This window comes from Apus apus, chromosome 15 (genome assembly GCF_020740795.1).
Source record: "Apus apus isolate bApuApu2 chromosome 15, bApuApu2.pri.cur, whole genome shotgun sequence".
In the NCBI taxonomy this organism is placed as follows: Eukaryota; Metazoa; Chordata; class Aves; order Apodiformes; family Apodidae; genus Apus; species Apus apus.
The window spans coordinates 4,069,431-4,090,583 of record NC_067296.1 but is presented as its reverse complement, the minus strand read 5'-3'; the positions used below and the strand labels follow the sequence as shown (position 1 = coordinate 4,090,583).

The following is a 21,153-nucleotide window of genomic DNA, read 5'->3' as shown; positions in this document are numbered from 1 at the left end:
GGGTGCGACTGGGGCTGTGAGATTATTTGTGCCTGTTTTGTGACAGTGAGGGGAAAGCCAGGCTGCCGAGTGCTCCTTGCTGCCATCCCTCAGGGTGCAAAACAGGGGAGCACGAGCAGAGCGTGCCCTCAACCCCTGCGAGGACACCTCCAATCCCCTTGCCTTGCCGAGGCACAGCCCCCCGGGCCCCGCTTCCCGCGGGGCAGAGATACCGCCCGGCTGGAGGGACCCCGCGAGGCATCTCTTGCCTCTCCTGGCAGGTTGCGGGAGGTCCCAGGGATGACAGGGCACCTCAGCACCCTACGGGCTGCAGGGATTGCCCAGAGAGCCCCAGCGGGCTGTGTCAGGCTGTCAGCTCTGCTCAGGCGCTCTCTTCTCTCCGTGCTCCTGCCGGTGACAACGCGCGCTGGGGGCTGACGTGCCATGAGCTGGCGAAACGAGCTCAGCAAGACGGAGCCATCAGCCGAGGCTTTGTCCTCTCAACTTGTCCATGACTTGGGCTTGAAATGCAGGCGGCCCCCCCCAGCCTGCCGCCGCAGACATGCCGGTGCTGTGCTGCTGCTGGGGAACGGGCACGGGAACCCGCTGCCCTGGGAGAGGTGCAGCCTTTAAAGCAGGGGGTGCAGCAGAGCGAGTGACATAAACCCCCAAACAGCAGCAGGTTTAACTTGGACAAAGCAGAAATATTCTGAAAAGCCAGCATGATGGTAAAGGCTGGTCTCTGTTCCAAATGGCTTTTGTCTGTAGCTTCTGGTCATGTGCTGCAGCAATCCTCTCAACCTTCTCATTCTGAAAACCAGACAAACAAAGGCTCTCTCTGCACTAGCAGGGAATGGATTTATTTCTCTCTGTGTGTCTTTTTGGTTCCTCAAGTACAATAGGGACCTCTATTTGGGTTCATTTCCTGAGACATGAGGGCAATATCAAATCTCTGTTATCCTCACACCCCCCCAGAGCCATGTCACCCAACAGGACCCTTGATGGGAGCCAGACAAGGCGAGGGCTGAGCCTGCTCCTGTCCATGTGCTGCCACTGGTGCCAGAGCTCACTGAGGGCAGCTGTGGTGCTGACTCTTCCCCACACACATGGGGCCAGAGACCTCAGCTGTGGTGGCACTTCTTGGCCTCATGAACCTTAGATGCTTATTTTGATGGTGGTACCCATGTTCTCCATCACCCGGTTTTATATTCAAATCTCACTTCAGCTGATCCTTTTGCTTTTGTAATGGCCTGCTCATCCCACCATCCTTTTTTTTTTTTTTTTTTCCCCTCCTCTCTGCTTTGGGATTCACAGGCCCAGCTGAGATGAACACATGTGGATGGTGAGAGATCAGTGTTTGACAAACACTTGAGGAACTGTGCTGCTGTTCATGTTTCCTGTGGGACCTGTTGACCAACAACATCCTGGTCCAGTCCCATGAGAGAGGCAGGTGTAAAGGGCTTTTGAGGGTGAAGAAAACTCTCCCCGACAATCAGAAAATGACTCCTGCATATCAAGTTTGTATTTTGGGTGAGGAGCAGGAGTCTCTACCAGTATGCTCAACCATCACACTGTTACTTGGGTAGGGAAGTGGTGACTGTAGTGCTGGACACCTGCAGACAGGGATGGAGAGAAACAGGGAGCAAACAGGGAAGGGCATGAATGGAAGGCAGTAGATTTTGGCTCCAAGAGGGCTTCTCTGGCCTCAGCTCAGATGTGCCTATGGGGGTTGGTCCTGAATGGCTGCTCAGATACTCGTCCCTGCATATGTGTGGCCCAGGATGGGGAGCGTGGAGCCAGAGGAGGGTCAGGCAGGAGGCAGAAGTGGGGTTGTAGGACTGCGGCACATCCAAAGCTCAAACATGGAAAAGCCCTGGGATATCCTGCCCCAGACACAGTGCTGCTAAGGGGTGAGGCTCCACCTTGGCAGCTCCTTCCTTGCAATGGGTCGTGTCCACATCCAGGAGGTCTTGCTGGTGTTTGGGAGGTGACCAGTGCCTCGTTACCTCTGCTAGGACCTGGCATGAGACCCAGCACAGCCTCTGGCACACAGAGCGCTCTGTTCTGATCCTTTGCACTTCCCTGCTGCTGAGCTGCCCTCTAATCCCCCCCAAGGAGGGTTTTTTCTCTCCCAACCTTCTCCCAGTGCCTCTGTCCCCTCAGAGAGCAGGGGCAGGGTAATAATTTACTTCCTGCCACAAGCCACTCCTTCGGACTTTTCCTTTGACCTTCAGCCCGAATCGCCAAAATAAAAACACCGGGAGGGAGAGCGGGACAGGCTGCTTCCCGCAGCTGGAGCGTGGCAGTGCCCTGGATCCCAGCTCCCTGCACCTCGCTCTCTGCAGGTAACACCAATTTACTCTCTCTGGGATGATTGTGACTTTCCCTTCTCTTAATGAGGTCCAGAACCTGTTTCACAGGAGCAGAGGTTTTTGTAAAGGGACCCCGCTGCTCCCTGGGTCTGGCTCTGGGACAGCAGCTAGAAGCAGGGGGGGAGGGTTATTTCCAGCAGCAGGTTTGTTTCCCAGTTGTGAAGGAATCCAGAGAGGAGACCAACAGCATCCTTGCTCCCTCTGAAAACACTGGATAGGTTTCTTGCATCATCTGTGCCTCCCCCAGGAAACTTCCATGAATAGGAGCTTCCATCACCCTGTTTGTGTCCACTGCCCCACACCAGCTCACCTCCTGTGGGGAGAAGCCACAAATGTTTCCAACCCTGAGTAATTTCAGGAGCTGGCAGATCAGCAGAGGTAGCTGGTGACTGGCCATGTGTGTCCCCATGTCCCTAAGCCCCCTGTGCCAGGAAAGGAGGCTTGGGCTGCACTGCAGCCAGCACCAAGAAGGGTGAGGTTTGCACCAGAAACTTCAGGTCGTTTCAGCTGCGGTTTCCGTGGCTGCATCTCTGCAACCAGCCTGGGCCTGGTGAAGCTCAGAGTGCTGTGTTTGGCATCCCTCTAGTGAGACAGCCCTGACCCTCTCTTTGGCAGGACCAGGAGGGCTGTTTCTGCTCGGTGTCAGAGCAGGGGAACAGAGATGGGCTGAGCAGATTTCAGCCCAGAGCTGCTGCTCTTACCCAGGGGCTCCCAGCTCCTGCGAACGCCTCGAGCAGTGCCTGGCCCAGCTTGGACTGGGCTGCCTGCTGCATCCCTTGTGTGTAACTGCTGGAGACAATCTCTAGCCAAGCCAGCACTAGTTGCCTCCCAGGTTTTGTATGTGGATAAAAAGAGGTGAAAACATGCAGCCCACACAGCAGAGCTGGAGCCAACAGCTGACAGAGACGGGGATGGAGCAGGGCAGAGGGCAGGCGTTCTGAGGGACACTTTGTCCACAAGCTTTCCTAACAAACTCAGTGCTGTGCCAGCAGCAAGGGGCCCGTTTTCAGGCTCTCTGAGCCATTTCCAAGCTGCTAAACCCTGCTCAATCCGGCCAGGAAACTGCCTCTCTGCCCTTGTCCCTGCCAAGCCGGTCACACGCAGGGCTTGAGACTGAGCATGCACCCTGCATCAAGGCTGACTGTGCTGTGGGAGAAGAGAGGCACTCATCCCAAAAAACAGTTGCTTCTTTTAAAGAAAGGCTCTAAAACATAGGCTGTAGTGTGTTCTGAAGTCCTGCTGGGGAGGAGAGGAGAGCAAGCAGGAGAACTGCACCTTCTCTGAGGACAGCTGAGCAGCTGCATTACTCACAGCCAGGCTGCTTCCAACTTCATGTTATTTATTCACCAAGACTGCACCTCTGCTTAAAAACTGCTTGGATGCAAGAAAATCCCAGCCAATTAATTTACTGGCAATAATAATGTGAGACATCTAGTCCTCTGAAGATGTAGAGGCTTTACAAGAGATCAGTAATATTCTGCCACATTTATATTTGTAGAAACAGAGGCACAGAAAGTTACAAGAGCTGCTGAAACCCATGTTAGCTGTCCTTCAGAATAAAAAACTGATTCCGAGCAGCCTCCACTTGGCTCCTTTCACCAAAACATGGGAAACTTCCCAGCACCCATGTGGGATTCCTCAGCAAAATCAAGGACAATGCCTGAGGCAGAGCCTTGGCTTTTTGAGGCTAAAAGGAAAATATAGAGAAGGGGGAGGGGAGGAGAAAGAAAAATCTTTTCAAGAACCTCACTGGTCACCAAAAGTCTATTTGGCCTTAAGATGAAGAAACTGGCTAAGACTTTATTATCCCTATCCCTATCCTATTCCTTACTCAACAGAGATATCCGAGTAGCCAAACATTTTAAGTCACCTTTCACTGCAGGTCGATGGGAACTTGCTTTGTGCTCTCTAGAGAAATGTTTGTTTTAATCTTATCTGGACCATTCCCTGCAATTCTGATTGCTCAGGACTGTGTGGTTCCACTTCAGTGATACTTTTATGATTATACTTACAGATATTGCTAGATAGGGAGATTAAGATAGTACAGCTTTCCCTATAAAATAGCAGATATGCATAGCCTGTAAAATATTATATACTTCTCTGGGTGTAGAGGCAACAGGTGGGACCTGTTGTCCATTGGATGTGTCTTGCCCCAGAGAAGCTGCAAATGTGGCTTCCCCAGGGTGAGGGGCATTGACCACGGAGGGACCAGGATCAGCTGCTGCAGCTGGAGGGGCCATGCAGCCCTGGACCCTCTCTAGGGTTTGGGAAAGTGAAGGCAGCTTTCCTCCCTCGGGGGGAAGAGGAAAATGTTTCCAAGCACAGGCAATGTCCAGAGGCTCTGAGCTGTGCCAGTGTGGTTGAAAAATCATTCTTCTGTGGCCAGGGCTTGTTTCCACCTTGTCTGACTTTCCCACCATGGTCTGACCAAGCCCTGGAGACATGCACAGAAGGGGTTAAATCACCCAAGAGCTGCTCATCACCTCTGGACTCAGGTCCAGCCAGAGATTTTCCTGGCATAGATGTGCTCGGGGGGGGGGCAGGGAACCACCACCCCTGCAGAGAAGACCAGCAACACTGGCAAAACCCAGCACTGAACCCAGCGGTTCTCCAGCTTTTCTAAACTTGTTTAATTGTGTTTAGGAGCTCGTGGGTGCTGGGCAGAGGAACAGGCCAAGTCCAGTCCTGGTGAAAGGGGTGCATGGCCATGCCTGCAGCACCTGCAAGGATATGTGCCTGCAGGCCTACACAAAGGACGTGTCCTGCAAGTGTTCCCACCTCCAGCAGTCTCTTCAGCATAGCACTGATGTGCCCCAGCATGAGGGAAGAGGCAAGAGCTGCTGCTGGATGTGGCCCAGCTCACATCTACCTGTCCCACTCATGCCCCTCATCACAGGGACAACTGCTTGCCTGGGACACCTCTCCAGGACGAGTCATGGGGCTCTCCAGGGCAAAGCCCTCTGCAGCTGCCCCAGGCATCTGGTGGCATCTGATTGAACCCCTATGCTATGCTGGGGATTTACTGCTGCTCTGCGTGTCCCTGTGCTTCCAGGGAATGTCTTCTCCTGTGCCCAGGAGCCATTGGTCCCAGGGCAGTCACCCCAGGCACATGGAGGACAAAAGTAGTCTCAGTCCATGAAAAGCACCAAATAACAAGATCCTTTCCTGAGAGCAGAAATCTGAATTTAACAGTTGTAGGGTCAATATCTTCTGCTGTACAGAAGTCAAACAGCCAGGCAGTACCACCCAGCTCTCTGCCAGTGCCCTCCTTCTGCCAGTCCCAAAGCCCTTTCCAGAGGAGCACAAAGAGAGGGACACTGGAGTGCTGGCGGAGCCTGGGGTGACCCCAGCACCCTGATCCCCACCAGACCAAGTGCTGGTGAGTGCTGGCTGGGCAAGGGTCAGGGAGCTGGCCCCGTGTCCCAGAGCCCTCCCCAGCTGTCAGGCAGCCAGCACTGCACCCCAGGCCTTGTTTCTTCTCTGACTCCTGTGCCCTTCGCCTTTGCAGCTGGAGAAACATCCGTGTGCTCTGCTTCCTGAGGACACGGTGGTGGTCACCAGGCAGCCCTAAGGAGAGGGGACTGTTTCGTCTGGCTTTATGTCCGTGGCCTGGATGGAGCCCTCCTCCACTGCCCTGGGGAAGACAAAGGGTAATGATCCTGGCTGGTATGGTGTCACGAACCCCTTGGGGACAGCGAGGGCGTGGAGGAAGCTTCCCCACGGAGGTCTCCTGCCAGCATCGGGTTGTGGAGCCCTTCCCAGGAAGGGCTGCATGGTATCCAGTTCTCATGGGAGGGGGGGCAGCAGGAGGTGCTTGTGTGCATGGATGTTGGGTGAGCAAGATGTTCAGGCTTTGACATGAGAGGGAACAATATTCCAAACAACACGCTGCTTCCTCTCTCTCATTACACATGGCAATGAGTACATGAGATGCTTCAGATGTTTTCATCCTCATAGTTGTAGTTTGGGGGAAGGGGATTGTCAGGCAGGAACCAGCCCCTCTGCTCTCAAACCAGGACACCTGGGAGAGCACACAATTCACCTCCAACACCAGGTTTTCTCCTCCGTGTGTGTTTATGTTTGCATTTACTCCTGCTGCAAAGCACTGGTCTGGCCACCCCAGGCTGCAGTCTGCCCAGGTCAGTGGAGGACACTGGAAGGAGCAGCTTCTTCTGGGTTTGACCTGAACCAAACGACAGTTTTGACCTTCCTCCAAACCACAGGACAGGGGACAAATTTTCAGCTTACTAATGTGTAGAAAATAATTCTGAACACCTGAGATGCCAGCTGGGATATAATTGGCTCCTACCCACCACCCCCATCCCTCCCTCCTCAGTCAAAACTATCACTCCCCCTAAATCCTCACTCCTTGGTTATATCTAGCAGGTGTCTCCTCATTTTTTGCAGCTGATCAGCTTTTCCTGCTGTCTTTAAAGGGCTGCAGGGAGGCAGCAGCAGTGGTATGTTCACCCTGAGGAGGTGGGGGAGTTTCTGGGCTAAATGAACTGCTGCAGGAAACAAAGCTATTCCTCTCTGAGTTTTAGGATCAAGCCTCGGGCTTCTGCTCTGCCAGAGCAGTCTGTGGCAGGGCGGGCTGGTGCAAGGATGGGAAGTGCAGGGGATGAGGGGTCCTCGTGTTCACCAGCTGTGAATTGCTTCCCCTGCTTCAGGACACAGCCTCTGCTGGTAGATGTGTTCCCAGGTGTGTCTTTGAGGCTTTTGTTTTCTGTTTTCATGGGGTTATTTTAATTTTTTTCTTACAAGATGTTCCAAGCTTTGGCCACCTGCTGGTTTTTTTTTAGCTCTGTGTGTAGCTTTTCTCTAAAGTATGGGGGGGGTTTGGTCTGTGGGCTCCAGACTGCTCAGAGTCAGGGTTGCTTGGCTGGCATTCCTGCTCTGGTTTGCAGTGTTCCTGGGGTGTAGGGGAAGGGATCCTCAGGAGAGAACTGGAAGCTGGGAGCTCTGAAGAGGGCAGCTATGAAAGCTTTCCCAAGTGTAGAATTCCTTTAAAGTCTCTCCTAGCTTCTTCCTGGATTTGCTGTGTGCTGCAGTGTCTCAACAGGAATGGAAGAGGAGGCCCTGGCCTGGAGCTCTTTCTTAGATCTGTTGCAGGGGGAAGCTTGGGTTCTCTTTTTTTTTTCTTTGGCTTGTAAAATTGTGCATTTGCTGGAGTCCTCCCTGCCCCCTCCCCCTGTGCTCCTTCTCTGAGCTGGAACAGGAGCATTTCCCCCTTATGCTGTGCACAGCCTCCGTGCTGGATGAAAGCTGTGGGCTGCCTTGGGTACCCCTCTTTCACCCCTGCCCCTCCAAACCCTGTGCTGCTTCCAAAAAACCTCACCTGCTGGCCCAGCGACAGCCTGCCAGGCCTCCTTGCCTCTCTATGCTGGCTGCCAGCCCTTCCCAGAGCGGGAGAGGACGAGGCACTTGCTCGGAGGGGTTTGCAATCTAGGTTAGGTAGGAAATGATTGCAGTGACATCAGGGAAGAGGGTGGGAGGCAGCCCTGCAGACGACGAGTGGCTGAGGTTGCCTCTCGTTGCAAGGTACGCCTCGTGCTGGGGATGTGTTTGTAGCAAATAACGCTGGGCTAGCATGGGAATGTGGGTCACTGCTGGAGGAACTGTTGGAGGAAGAGGGAGCTGCTCGTGCTGTGCTGGGAGGAGAATGTATGTTACCGAGGGATGTTTGGTGGGGGGGAGATTTGGCTGCAGGAACTGCTCCAACTTGTAAGTAGCAGCTCTGTGCTGTGTGAGTGGGTGCCTGGGGGACGGCTCTGGCCTGAGGGTTGGGGTGAAACGGTGCTTGAGGAGGGAGGGCTGGGGTGCAGTGGGTTGTGTTCCTGGTGTGCAGCTGTCACACCGTGTCAGGGAAGCCTTAGGTTTGCTTGCTGATGCTCTCTGTGGCCCTGGCCGTGCCTGGAGCATCCTTGCTGCCCCAGCAGGCACACGGTGGGATGCAGCTGGGCATGGATAACCAGGGATTCCAGCGTATTTTCGTGACCTATTTCTGATGCTGTTGTTCAGTGTGTGTGTGCTCAGGAAATCTTTGTGCTTTATGGGGGGTAGGGTTTGTTAGTGATAAGGAAAAGCCTGTTGGACTGTTCAGGAGATTTAAAGCAGAGACTGATCTGGCTTTGAAGGTGAGCATGGGCTGGGGAAGGTGGCTCTGAGCCTGATATGGGATGGGGATAGACTTACCCTAAACATGTGCATGGTACTTCAGTGCAGAAAGAGACACTTGCTTCAGAGCAGGTACATTTAATGAAAGAGCTTTGTTGGGAAATGCTGTCCTTGGATGAGCAAGGACTTGTTGAGTAGCTTCATTTCCAGTAAAGACACACTGGAGCAGAATGGGGTTTGTGGAGGGAAGCATGAAGGGGCTGCCAGGCTGTGGCTCTGGAAGAGCTGAGCAGCCTTTGCTCAGCAGCAGTGATCCTGACTACTTGAAGGCTGTGGGGACCTTGCTAAAACAGCCTTGTCTATGCCCATCAGAGCATGTCAAGAACTTGTCCTGCTTCCTGAGCTGCCAGCAAGGACCTCCAAGCCAGGTGGATATGTTTCTGTGGCTTGCCTGTGTGCTTCCCAAGATGCCCACATGTTTGGAGTAGGAGCAAGGTGTTAAACAGCACAGGCTTGGTTGGGTGGCTCTGGCATGTGGGAGCCCTCACTCCTCACCTACTGCTGCCACTTGCAGCTTGGGACTTCTTCCACAGATGCCTGTGTGCCCTGGTCATCCTCTGTGCTCATCTCCCTGGTACTGAATCTTGTGTGAGTGTTGGCTGTTCTGAGACAGCAGGGCTGATGTCCCTCTGCTGTGACCATGCTGTCTGGCCAGCCTGTCTAGCAGTCTGTGAGACAAACACAGCCCTGAGGCAGGCATTGGATGACCTTCAGCAGACCTTGGTGAGCCAGGGAGGGTCAGACTGTCAGGGAAATAAGGGCTATGCCCAGTGGGAGGAGATGGGGGTTGATCCATCTTGGTGCTGCCTGCATGCTGCCCTTGTTGGTGGGTGCCTGTTGGGACAAGCTCTCCTACCTGCTGTAGAGCAAAGTATTGGACAAGGTCAGGGTCTCAGACCAGCCTGGTGTTCTCAGGTCACTCACTGAATTGTTTGTGTTTCTTTAAATTCCTGCTTTCTCCTTCCTGTCTCTTCAGAAACTCTAAAACCACAGCCTGCTTATTGGTTCCTCATCAGATCACAGAATTATAGAATGCCAGGTTGGGAGGGATCTCAAGTATCATCTTGTCTAACCTTTCTAAGCAGGAACATAGTTTAGAAGAGACAACACTCTATCTTGTCAAGCTAAGTCTTAAAAGTATCTAGTGTTGGGGAATCTACTACCACTTCCTCCCTTAGGAGATGATTCCAACGTTTTAGGCCTGGTTTGGTGGCTCTCTGGAGCATGCAGGTCCTGCAGCCTGCCAGATTCTAAGACCTGTGTAGGAAGGGCTCTGCAAATGGGCTTGTGTTTACTTTGAAGTCTGATGTTGTCCTACCAACCCCTTGCCCAGGGAGATGGGCTCTGGCTGTCAAGTTCTTGGTCTGTAGAAGAGGATGATAACTTGCTTGTGTCTACAACAGGCACTATGTTTTTGTGAGTGTTTTGACTCTTTCTCTTTCCCTCCAATAGCAAAACTGGGACTAGTAAAAACTAGTCTTGGAAGACTTTTATCTACAGCTAAGCAAAACAAGGGACTCCTCCACTAGGTTGCACTTCTCAGGCTTTTCTCTTGCTCAGCCTGTGCCGGGAGGAGCAGGCTCAGAACTTTGCTCCTCTGCAAAGCGAGAGGTGATGATGATGGGTGGTGGCAACTGCCTGCACAGCTGAGCAGCAGGGATGCTCCGTGGTGGGAATCCCAGCTCCTGGCTGCAGGTCCTTGGGCGAGTCAGTTCCTTGCTGCGATGTGTGTGTGCTGGCTCACCTCCTGCAGGGCCCTGAAAGGTTTCATTCATCTCCTTCATTACGTGCCGAGTCCTGAATGAAAGGGGCAGGGGATGTGCCAAGTGCATGACGTATCCCAGCACAGCAGAATCCTTGTGAGCACTCTCCTTGTCCCTCCTGGGGATCCAGGGGTGGCTCAGGGAGGCTGGATGGTGGAGCTTTGTCCTGAGCCCCCTCTGCTGTGGGATGGGGTGGCTGTCCTGTGGCTCTCATCCCTGTCCTGTGAGCTATTGAGGGCTCCTTGCCGGGGTGGGAGGGGAGCTGTCCTGGTTCCTATAATTTCCTGGTTATTTTGGTATGTGGGTGGGAGGGGGAGGAGGGCTGCTGTGGAGAAGAGCAAGGTCAGTGAAGAACAAACGTGCCTCTGTGCACTTGTGATCGCGCCGCCAGCTGATCGGCCCCGCTGCTCCAACTTCTCCTCGCAGAGCTCATCAAGCACGGCCGGGAGAGGATAGAACAAACCATCAAGGCCTCCGGCTCCAGGCTCTGCTCGTAGTGAGTACGAAAGCCTCCCAGCGGGAGTGGGAGCCCTTTAAAAGCTCAGCCTGATAATCCCTGCCCTGGCTCAGTGGTGAATGGAGCTGACTGGCACCGGCCAGATGTGGGCAGTCCCTGGGGACAGCTGCCAGCACCCACTGCCACCAGCATCTCCTGCCATGGTCGGCCTGGCTGCAGAGCAGGGGGGCTCTGGGATGGCCGTGGTGATGCGTGGGGGTGGAAAGGGGGAGCACCCACAGGTGAGATTTGGGGGAGGCTGGTGGGATCTTTGGGCGGCCTTTTTGGGAAGGGTTTGGGGGGAATGGGAGCCTTCAGAGCCTCCCTGCGGTGTAGAAGAGTTTGGTGGAGAGGGGGAATGGGCAAAGCTCTCTGGGCACAGAGCTTTTTTCCTTTTTTTTCTTGTTTGTCATCTTTTTAATACTAGCTTTTGCAAGGAGTGTGGGGAAACCCTTAAAACTAAAGGGAGAAATCCCTGGGGTTCATCAATCACTCCCCAGGGATGCTTGAGCAGGATGGTTCTGGACCAACAGGTGTTGTTCAAGTACAATTTCTCCACTGGGTAGGCAAGACCCCTGTGCTTTAATGCCTCTGCTTACTGACCCTGCCCTGGCTGCCATGGCCAGCCCCCCTTCCCTGCAATTCCCACCACTCCAAACTGCTCTGGTCTGTGCCAGCCTGAAAGAACAGCCTCTACTGCCAGCCTGGATGGCAAGTGGTGGTTGGACCCAGCTGGACTCTCCTGGTTGCTCTGCAGGGACACTCCTTGAGTTTCCAGGCTGGGTGTTGAGGCATCCTGGTGTGGTGGGGTCTGGTCATGGCAGACAAGGGCTGCTGTCCTGTCTGGGCACAGATGCTGTGTCACTGCTGGGGCTGTGCTGGTCTTCAGGTGGCAAGACCCTGACCAGTTGCTGCCATCACAAATCAAGGGCTAATTGTGACATTTAAAGTGCTTGTGCCTGCTTGAGTCACTTGTGCACCCAGTAAGCTTCCCCCATCTCCTGTCAGCATGGATCCACTGTCCCCTGCTTCCCACCCTCTGGGAATAGCAGTGTTACCAAGGGGGCAGCTGGGGAGCTCAGCTGAGACCTGTGACAGAGGAGTCACATACTGGGCTCTGCACTGGTCCCTGGCAGGTTAATGGTGTCAGGCTATTTCTCTTGGATTTTGTTTTTGATGATGGGTTCTTCTTTTCCAAAGTGCTGAACGAGTTGCTTTCTTAATGGATCGTTCTCGGAGCCCGGACAAAAGCACCCAGGTGAGATCATGGCTCTGAGACAGCAGGTCTGCAGCTTTGGGGCAGGAAGGGGTGGTGCCTGTAGGAGAAAGGCAAAGAGGAGAGCCTGTGTCAGCCCCTGGGAGCCTAACTGCTGCCTTGTCCCTCTGAGTGAGGCTGGGTGGGGAAAAAGAACAGGGAGGCACCATATAGCCTTTTGAACAAGGCATAATGCTTCCAGAGTCTGTGGAGGGGAAGATTCCTAGGGGAATGGTGTAAATATATGTACCCCTGGGACACTGGGAAGAGGGCTGAGCACCTCTGGTGCTGGGTGTGCATAATGGTCCTTCCAAGGCTCCGGACTTGGCATCTTTGGAGATTGATGGGAGTAGGCAGAGGGCTTCAGGGTCTGGGGGAAGGGATGCTGATGTCCTGCTGCAGGAGCACTCCTGTCTCAGAGCTGTGCCCAGCTCTTGCCTAGCAGAGGTGGTGGGAAGTGTCTTGTCTCGGTGCTGCAGTGGGAAACTGAGCCACGCAGTGCCTCTCTTCTGTGGCAGCACAGTAGGTCTTGAACACCTCAACTCAGGAGCCAAACAGTTCCTTGGTACTCTTTGTGTGAATATGGGATGAGGTTCTAGCTTAGAACAGCCTCCAACTGTACTATTGCTCTGTTTTCCCTTTCCTCACCACTCAGTTTTCCAAGTCACCCACAGTGTCTTTTCCTGATGGGTGCTTCTCAAGGGGATGCTCTTCTGAGGAAGAGAGCACAACATGCAGTGAGGTCCTTGTGACTAATGTTATTGTTATCCTCCCTAGCCTCCAACACCAACTGACAACATCAACCTTGGACCTTCTGCTAACCCAAAGTAAGCTCCCTGCAAAAGCCAGGTAGGGTGTGGAGTGAGCAGTGGAGATCTGCCAGGGGAATGCAGTTGGTTCCTGTCTTGCATGGGTGGTGTCTGCAAAAGTCCTAACAATTACACATGTATCACCAATGTACCAGCTTTCAAGACATTCAGCTGTAGCAGGGCCCCATGATCATAATCATACTCTGCTGTCAATGTCTGCAGCCCCTGTCCCACCTCTCTTGAGAGGCAGTGAGGGGAGATCCTCCTCATAACTGCTGGCTCCCTGACTACCTTTCTCTCTAGAAATGGGGATAAACTGGTCCCCTGTAAAGGTGCTACTTGCTCATGCGCTTTCACCTGCTGCCTTGTTCAGCAGGTGGGTTGCTGAGGGAATGCTTATCCTCTGCTGGGTGCACCCACCCAGGGTGAGAATCCCCTGCTTGCTGACAGCTGGGTGCGAGGGTCACCCCTCCAGTGCCCTTTAATCCCTTGCACAAACACTCGTGCTTCCAAGAAGGAACTCTGCTTTGGTGGTAGTGTTGCTGTTGTGTGTCTCTCTCCTAGAAACATTAACTTGTTTTATTCTTGCCCAACAGTGCCAAGCCAACAGACTTTGACTTCCTGAAGGTTATTGGCAAAGGAAGCTTTGGAAAAGTAAGTGGATTTGTTCAGGTGGGTTGTGGCTCTTTAGAGGCAGCTTGAAAAGAGACTTTCCTGCTGAAGGAGTTTCTAGCTTTGTCCTTTGCTTGCACCTCTCCTCAGGAGCTTGGCCTGAGTGGGAATGAGACCAGATGAGAACTGAGACAGGGTTTTCATAGTTCATTCTTAACTTGTGCTATCCTGCAGCCCCTCCAAGGACAGAACTGTGAGGTGTTTCTTGCTCAGGGTGGTGACTGTGAGGAGCGGTGCTTGACTGAAAACAAGCCCCAGACTTGTTCAGCTAGCAAAAGATCTCTAGACAAATCTGTACTTCATGGAATAGCAAGGATCCATTTAAAAAGGGACTATCCCCAGGTGCTCCAGAATTATTTTCTATTGGGTGTGCAAGAGATGTATGTGGAGACCTCGTATGTCTTTTTCTGGCAATGAGACAATGCTGGGAAGTCAGTGGGCTGGAGCTTCATCTTTAGAACTTTGACCCTCTGAAGCTGCATTCTGTGTATCACCACTCAAGGGTGTTGAGCTAATGAGGAAGCACTAACCAAGTGGCAGAGGTGAGCCTGAAACCTGTGACCAGGGCCTTCTGTTGCAGGTTCTCCTGGCCAAGCGCAAGTGTGATGGGACCTTTTATGCTGTGAAAGTCTTGCATAAGAAAACCATCTTAAAGAAAAAAGAGGTATGTCTGCTCTCCTTGGTTGCTTCTGCCAACAGTGCTCAGTATATGAGCAACTGTGGTAATGTAACTGAGGTGTCTTGTGGCTGAGTGAGCATTGGTGTAGTCATATGTTCGACATTGATTTTCTGGTGCCATGGGAAAGTGGAGAAGAACTGAGATTAATCAGATTAGAGAGAGTGGTTCCTTTTCTGGGGCTGAAGATGACCTCTTAGAACTCGCAGCTCCTGCTTGTTTTCAAAACAGCAGTGAGCCTATGTCAGACTGGACTGGTTCCCTGCCTGAAAGTCTAACTCCTTGCCTGCTTCTTGACAGCAAAACCACATCATGGCAGAGCGCAACGTGCTCCTGAAAAATGTCAAGCACCCCTTCCTGGTGGGACTCCATTACTCCTTCCAGACCTCAGAGAAGCTTTACTTTGTGCTTGACTATGTAAATGGGGGAGAGGTGAGTCCACATACAGGCTTTATTTTAATCCTCTGTGTGGTCCTTCCCAAACATGCTGTGTTATTGACTAAAACTCTTCTGGTCAGAAGATAATGGTGTTGAAGGATAATGCTGCCTTGACTTGCTGGCAAGGACCAGCTAGGAGTAGCTGGTGAGTTCTTTAACAGGTAAATTGAGTGAAGGTCATGGTGGATATGACCTATGCGAGCTGACTCCCAAGGCAAAGACAGAGGAAAACATGCTAGGAACATTTTAAAATCCTGTAGGGAACATGGGAAATGCTGCTGAACTTTACACAAAACCCACTTGTGGGCCAGCACGGGATTCCAGTCTGGGTAATTCCCTTGCAGACTTCTTTTATTGTCCTGGAGAAGCTCCTCTTTCTTCAGTGGTCTTTTCCTGTGCTACCAGAAACTGGCTGGGAGAAATTGTTAACACGGATGTTTTGTCCAAGTCTAATTTACAGGAGATGTCAGCAGGTTCAGCTCTGTCCATGTACCCACCTTCATTGCCATACTACAGCTATAATTGGCTTGTGGGCTGTGGAAAGCTTAACTAGAGCAGCAGATGACCAGTTTTTTTGGCAATAAACCAAGTGAGATGGTGATACAAAAGAAAGACAAATCAAGCAATTTCTGGAAAGGTGTTTAGATTGCTTAAAGTAACCTGGTTTGGGCTTATTTGGTGCTGCTCATGTGTCTCTGAAAACTGCTTTTAACTAAAGCAGCTGGCTTTCAGGCTTGTTCCAGATAACCTCCAGTTATTTGGAGAAGAAATGATCAACCTTATGATCTGCTTGTAGCTCTTCTTCCACTTGCAAAGGGAACGTTGCTTCCGTGAGCCCCGGGCCCGGTTCTATGCTGCAGAAGTTGCTAGTGCCATTGGGTACCTGCATTCCTTAAACATCATTTACAGGTAAGGCACGAGTCCTGCCTAGCCAGGATAGGTGCAGAGCTGGGGAGGGGGCAAAAAGAGTCTCCTGGGGCCATGAAAAATGCAGGACTGGAGCAGCTGAAGACTCTCCTACCCCAGATAGGGAGCTGCTGCCATTGTACCCTGCGAGAGGGGCACTGCACAGGAACTCATGGGCAATAAATGCTCCCAACCTGACAGCGGGAAGGAGAATGGTTGAGTGGAAAGATGTAAAATAAACCTGGCCCAAAAAGGAAACTGCCTCTTGGTCCCAATTTACCCATAGATATGCAGGGACATGCAGGCTAATACATGATCCTGTGTGAGAGCAGTCTTCCTATGCTTGCATCTGTGGTGTGTTGATACCCAACAGGGATAGGAATTGCACTTTGGGAAGGTCTTGGTGAGCTGGGTTGGGAAGTTTTGTTAGCTCCTGTTCTTAGCTGATGCTGTTTCAGTACAGTATTTTTCTAAATATCTGGCCAAATCTTCTCAAACTGCACTTTTTTGTCTTGCAGGGACTTAAAACCTGAGAACATCCTCCTGGATTGCCAGGTATATTCACAGCTCATGCTGCCTTCCTTCCAGCTTGAAAAGCATCAGGACTGTAAACAGAGGACTATGGTTCTGCAAGCTGGGCTGTACCTCAGCTGTGGCATGGATTTCTGTCTGTATGCAGCACTCTGCTTCTGGGCAGATCCCATGAGAGGGAGTGAGCTTGCCCTCTGCAGAGCTGCACACCTGGGGCCCTCCCAGCTCTATCCCAAAAGCTGGGACCTAACTTGTGGGTGGGGATCAGGGATGTTAAGAACAAGTCGCTGCTGCTACTCTGGTGGTGACTTCTATATAAATTGGCTCTGCGATAAATCAGATGAAGCACAGCAGTGCTGGATCTCTTCAAAGCTATGCAGTTGTAAACAAATCTTAAAAACATTACCTGGGCTCTACTTTCTCTATAGGCTCCTGCACTTGTACTCTAGGATGTCCAGAAGGTGAGGGAGGGGAAGCAGATCAGCAGTGGGGAGCTAAAACTTATGTGAGATATAATGTGAAGGCTAATGCTTTGAAATCCTGTCTCCTCTCTAGAGAAAGTGTGGGCCAAACTGAAATTTCTCTCTTTTAGGGACACATAGTACTGACAGACTTTGGACTCTGCAAAGAAGGAATGGAGCAAGAGGAGACAACTTCTACTTTTTGTGGTACTCCTGAGGTATGGCACGTGCAGGGGTTTCACTGTGACCTGGGGTCTGAAAACCTGCAGAGACTTGTTGCTCTGGGTCTGACTTGTGTGGGTGCTCAGCAGCCCAAAATATGGGCTCTGAATTAGACCTTCTTGGGTGATTTGGCATTGTCAGCCTGAAGCTGGGGTTCAGATAAGGCCTTGCTTACTCTGCAGAGTCAGTCTTACCTATAACAGATGATTAGTACTCCAAATTTGCTGTGCTACATGGGACAGGGATCCCTGCACTTGAAAATGGTCAGTCTTGTGACACTGGGGCTGCTCCAAGTGGCTGTTGAGACAACCTTGACCCTGGGAGCCCACGAGCCAGCCTGTGAGCAGGCTGTTTGCTTGCTCTGATTACCCTGGAGCTGCAGAACAGGGAGCCTGCTGGTACTAACACACACAGGACCTTGCTGTGCTCTTCTGTGTGTCCTTGGTTCTCAGGAGCTCCAAAACATCCTGCACAGAGGAGAAGACCAGGTTCTCCTCAGGAGAGTGTGAATACTGCTCAGAGGGGAGGAAATGCCTGTTCCCCAGTGCACCTCAAATAGGTTTTGCTAAAAATCTATCTCCACTTTGGCTTCTTGGAGCCTTCTTCCTTACTACTTACTGAACTAGGAATTTTAGTAGCCCTTTGCCCTAGGTAATACACCTGTCTTGCTGCCCTTCTTCAGGTAGCTTGAGGAAGGGTGTGTAAACAAAATAGTTTTCAGTATTAAAGCTCAGTAGAAGTGGGCAGGAATTTCCTGGTGGCAGCCCTTGGCTTTCAGCAGGGACCCACTTGTGCAATAGTACAGCACGAACCAAGCAGGAATGTTTGACCTTTGTTTTGTAGTTTTTTTGTGTTGGTTTTCTGTACCTGCCCTGGATGGGGAGCCAGATAACACATGGAGATAATCCTGTGTGAGACCAGGTTGGATGTGGTGCTTGTTCTGCAGGCTGCTTGACTTCTTGGCTGTTGCTCCTTGGTGGTGGTTATTGGTAGTTTAGCTGCTTTGGAGAGACTGAGACTGAAAACTGCAGCTTTCTCAAAAGCACAGGAGCCTCTTAGAGGTGTAATGTGTCAGTGCAGGACAAGAGTGCTGGCTGAGTTTTGAGTGGCAAATCCCAATACAATTCTTCCATAGGAAGAGAATCTTCTGTAGCCTGGGAAAACTTGTGTGGTTTTGGCAGGTTTATTTCAAACCTGTTGCTCTGAAGCAAGTGGGGAGTCTATCAAAGCATAGTAGAACAGCATTGGTTTGCTTCCTAATGCAGTGGCTCAGCTTGCACTTCAGCCAGGTTTGCATATGTCTGAGGGCAAAGCCCTTCCTTTATATTTTCACTCATATATTTACTTCTGACTCTTCCCAGTACTTGGCTCCTGAGGTGCTGAAGAAGCAGCCGTATGACAGGACAGTCGACTGGTGGTGCCTGGGAGCTGTCCTCTATGAGATGCTCTTTGGTCTGGTAAGTTGGGAAGCTGTCTGTTTCACTCTACATGGTGGAGAACTTATTTTCAGAAGTTGTGCTGTGAGGTTGGTCTGGTGTCCATACGATACCTGGCACAGGCAACTGAATCCTGAATTAAGGGACCTGGTTCAATAATACCATTAGTCTTTTGAACAGAGATAAGGCAGGTCTCCCTCATCTATTACTCTAAGATTCTATGATCTACTTGCTGTAGGACTCATTTTGACCTGTGGTGTGTGGTTCCTTATGGGAGCTTATGTTTTACTTGGCTGCTTCTCTTTTGAATTAGCCTCCTTTTTATAGCCGGGATGTATCTCAGATGTATGACAACATTCTGCACAAGCCACTCCAGATCCAAGGGAGCAAGACTGTGGCAGCTTGTGACATCCTCCAGGGACTTCTCCACAAGGACCAGAAGAGCAGGCTGGGTGCCAAGACAGACTTTGTAGGTTGCCTCCACTAGGATCAGGAGGGAGGATGGATGGGAAACCTTTTTATTCTGAGCCTTTCTCTCATGATAACAGCTCTGCCTTGGAAAAAGCTTTCTATGCATGCTGGTGCCTCTCCAGCTCCCTGAAAGGGACATATGGGTTTGACTTGGATTTCCAAAGGGAAACACATGATTCAAGGTGTGGTGGCAAGCTAGGACACCAATGTGTGATGGTGTCATCTCCCTTCAAGGGACTGCTGGACCTTGAGCCTCGTGTATTATGTTATATGGGCCCTACCTGGGTATGTGGTAGCTCCAAGTCCTGCTTTAACCACTTACTGCTATGAAACCAGCTGGCAGGTGCTGGAGAAGGAGGGTTGGCAAAAGACTGACTCTTTTTCCCTTGACTTCTTATGCAGCTTGAGATAAAGAACCACGTGTTCTTCAGCCCAATTAACTGGGATGACTTGTACCACAAGAGGATTACTCCTCCATTTAACCCCAATGTGGTAAGTGGGTATTTCTGTTGGCATCTGTTATATAGTGGTACAAAAATAATCCTCTCCTGATGTCCTCTGCTGACAGTGAGGGACGCCTAAGTAGAAACTGCAAATGCAGTGGAGGTAACACCTTTGGAAGAGCTGTTAGACTGTCTGAGCACAAGTGGTTGGTTGGGGTCTGCTCACTCAATGATCATGAATGATCATGTGCCTCTCTGCTCTTTGGCTTAGGCTGGTCCAGCTGATCTGAGACACTTTGATCCCGAGTTCACCCAAGAAGCCATCTCTGCCTCCATCACTCACACGCCTGACCTAGCAGCCAGCAGCTCCAGTGCCTCAGATGCATTTTTAGGATTTTCCTATGCACCAACTGAAGAGGACATCTAGGTTTTATAAAGGCTTTGAGAAGCCGGGTTTTTAACTGAATGTGTTTTTTATGTTTGTTCTTTCCTTTTTTTTTGTATAGAAGTTTGGTACTGTTTGTTCATGGTTTAAGGAAATTGGGACTAATACACTAACTGGCTGGAATTGAACAGGGCTCTTAACATTTGCTGTTTGGTGGATTTCCTTCTAAATGACTTGTCCTGGCAGGGAAAGTAGAACATATTTTTATTTCCCCCCTGAGTGTTTAGTGCTACTTGGGAGAATTGTATTCACTCTGTGGTGAATTTATGGTTGAGGTACACACCAACCTTCACATTAACAGACACATCTCTCTAACTGGCCACTTGATTTATTCATTTTTTTGGTGGAGCTAAGTCTGTCCAGCTCTGTCCAACTGCTTTGCCCATATCTCCAACAGAGAAGGAAACTCTTCACACTACCATGAAGAGTGGCTTGTTTTCTTCAAGTTGACTGTGCCATTTAAGCCACTCATGGTGGACTGAGTTGGGCCTGGGAACTGTTCATCAGTTATTGCTCCAAAAGCAGGTCTAAATCCTGAACTACACCCTGGCCTTTCCTTCCAGCTAGTGCCTCCCCAAGAGGAGTGGATCACCTCTCTGGTCCAGGATTGGGATGCTGCTGAAGCAACAAGGAGGCTGTTACAGAGAAGCCAGCACCTGTGGGAGGCAACTCTGGATGAAAATGGGAGGGGGAAGAGGCTGAGCTGCTTGGCAAAATAAAAATAACCTTATGGCCCAACCTGGCTTGAGGTGGGGGATGTTTTCACAGCATGTGCTTGACTTGGCTGAGGCACACAACACTACTTTGAGGAGCGGGATGGGGCAGCGAGGGGAGGGAGAGTAGCAGCACCCTGCGGGGTCCAGCCCCTGCCTGGAAACACCCCTTCCCTGCTGTAGAAGTTATTTATTCTGCCTTAATTTAAATGCTGGTGTCCTCATTGAATGTCACTGCCTGCTTTTTCTGTGTTATTTTGCTGTTCTGTGGCTGTGAGGAGGCAAAAAGGGGCCAAGGGCTTCTAACTGCACCATGGGGATCAATGTGGGGGGGGTTTCTAAAAGCTGTGTGATGCTCACGCTGTTGGGAAGCTTGTGCTGGAACAGTTGTTTGTTTTTTTTTATCGTACTTTACCTTGTACATGCTGAAATAATCAGAAAGATGATGTGGTTTTTATTAAAGTGCATACACTGATGTGCTGCTGGGTGTGACGGAGGCCGTGCCTTGCTGAGGGTGGCTGTACGCACAAAGTCAGTGCGATTTTGGGAATTAACTAGTGCGATTTTTGGGAATTAACTAGTGCCTGCTTTAGGCTAATACATCAATAATTGGGATTTTTTCCGGTTCTTGGGCCCAGAACCCTGTTCCAGGGGCCGGCAGCTGCCTGAGGGGACGGGGCCTGACAGCTGCTCTAGGCCGCCACCTCCGGCCCTGCCCGGCCTCAGGGCTCCAGCAGCCGCGGGTCCCGGGCGGAACGAGGGACCGACCGGGCAGGGCAGCCCCGGTTCCGACCCGCCCTCTCCGCGGGGACCGGTGCGGGGCCTGCGGGGCTCGGGCCCCGCGCATGCGCCGGGGGGGTGGGGGTGCGGGGTGCGGGGCGGGCGCTG

At 51.5% G+C, this 21,153-nt stretch overlaps 1 protein-coding gene across 4 annotated transcripts; it reads left to right on the top strand.

The window, feature by feature from the left end:
* The first annotated feature begins 2,218 nt into the window (after positions 1-2,218).
* Positions 2,219-20,748, top strand: SGK2 (serum/glucocorticoid regulated kinase 2). 4 transcript variants are annotated; one of them, XM_051632918.1, is made up of 15 exons: positions 2,219-2,324; positions 5,860-6,001; positions 10,718-10,787; positions 11,988-12,045; positions 12,820-12,869; positions 13,448-13,505; positions 14,104-14,187; positions 14,500-14,631; positions 15,434-15,546; positions 16,062-16,098; positions 16,667-16,753; positions 18,119-18,214; positions 18,507-18,662; positions 19,067-19,156; positions 19,379-20,748. In XM_051632918.1, exons 2-15 carry the CDS (start codon positions 5,950-5,952, stop codon positions 19,532-19,534), a joined length of 1,239 nt encoding a protein of 412 aa, XP_051488878.1. In that variant the 5' UTR covers positions 2,219-2,324; positions 5,860-5,949; the 3' UTR covers positions 19,535-20,748. The 4 variants fall into 4 exon arrangements, with proteins under 4 accessions (XP_051488878.1, XP_051488880.1, XP_051488877.1 ...); XM_051632920.1 differs by having other exon boundaries at positions 10,683-10,787; XM_051632917.1 differs by having other exon boundaries at positions 5,860-6,013.
* The last annotated feature ends 405 nt before the right edge of the window (positions 20,749-21,153 follow it).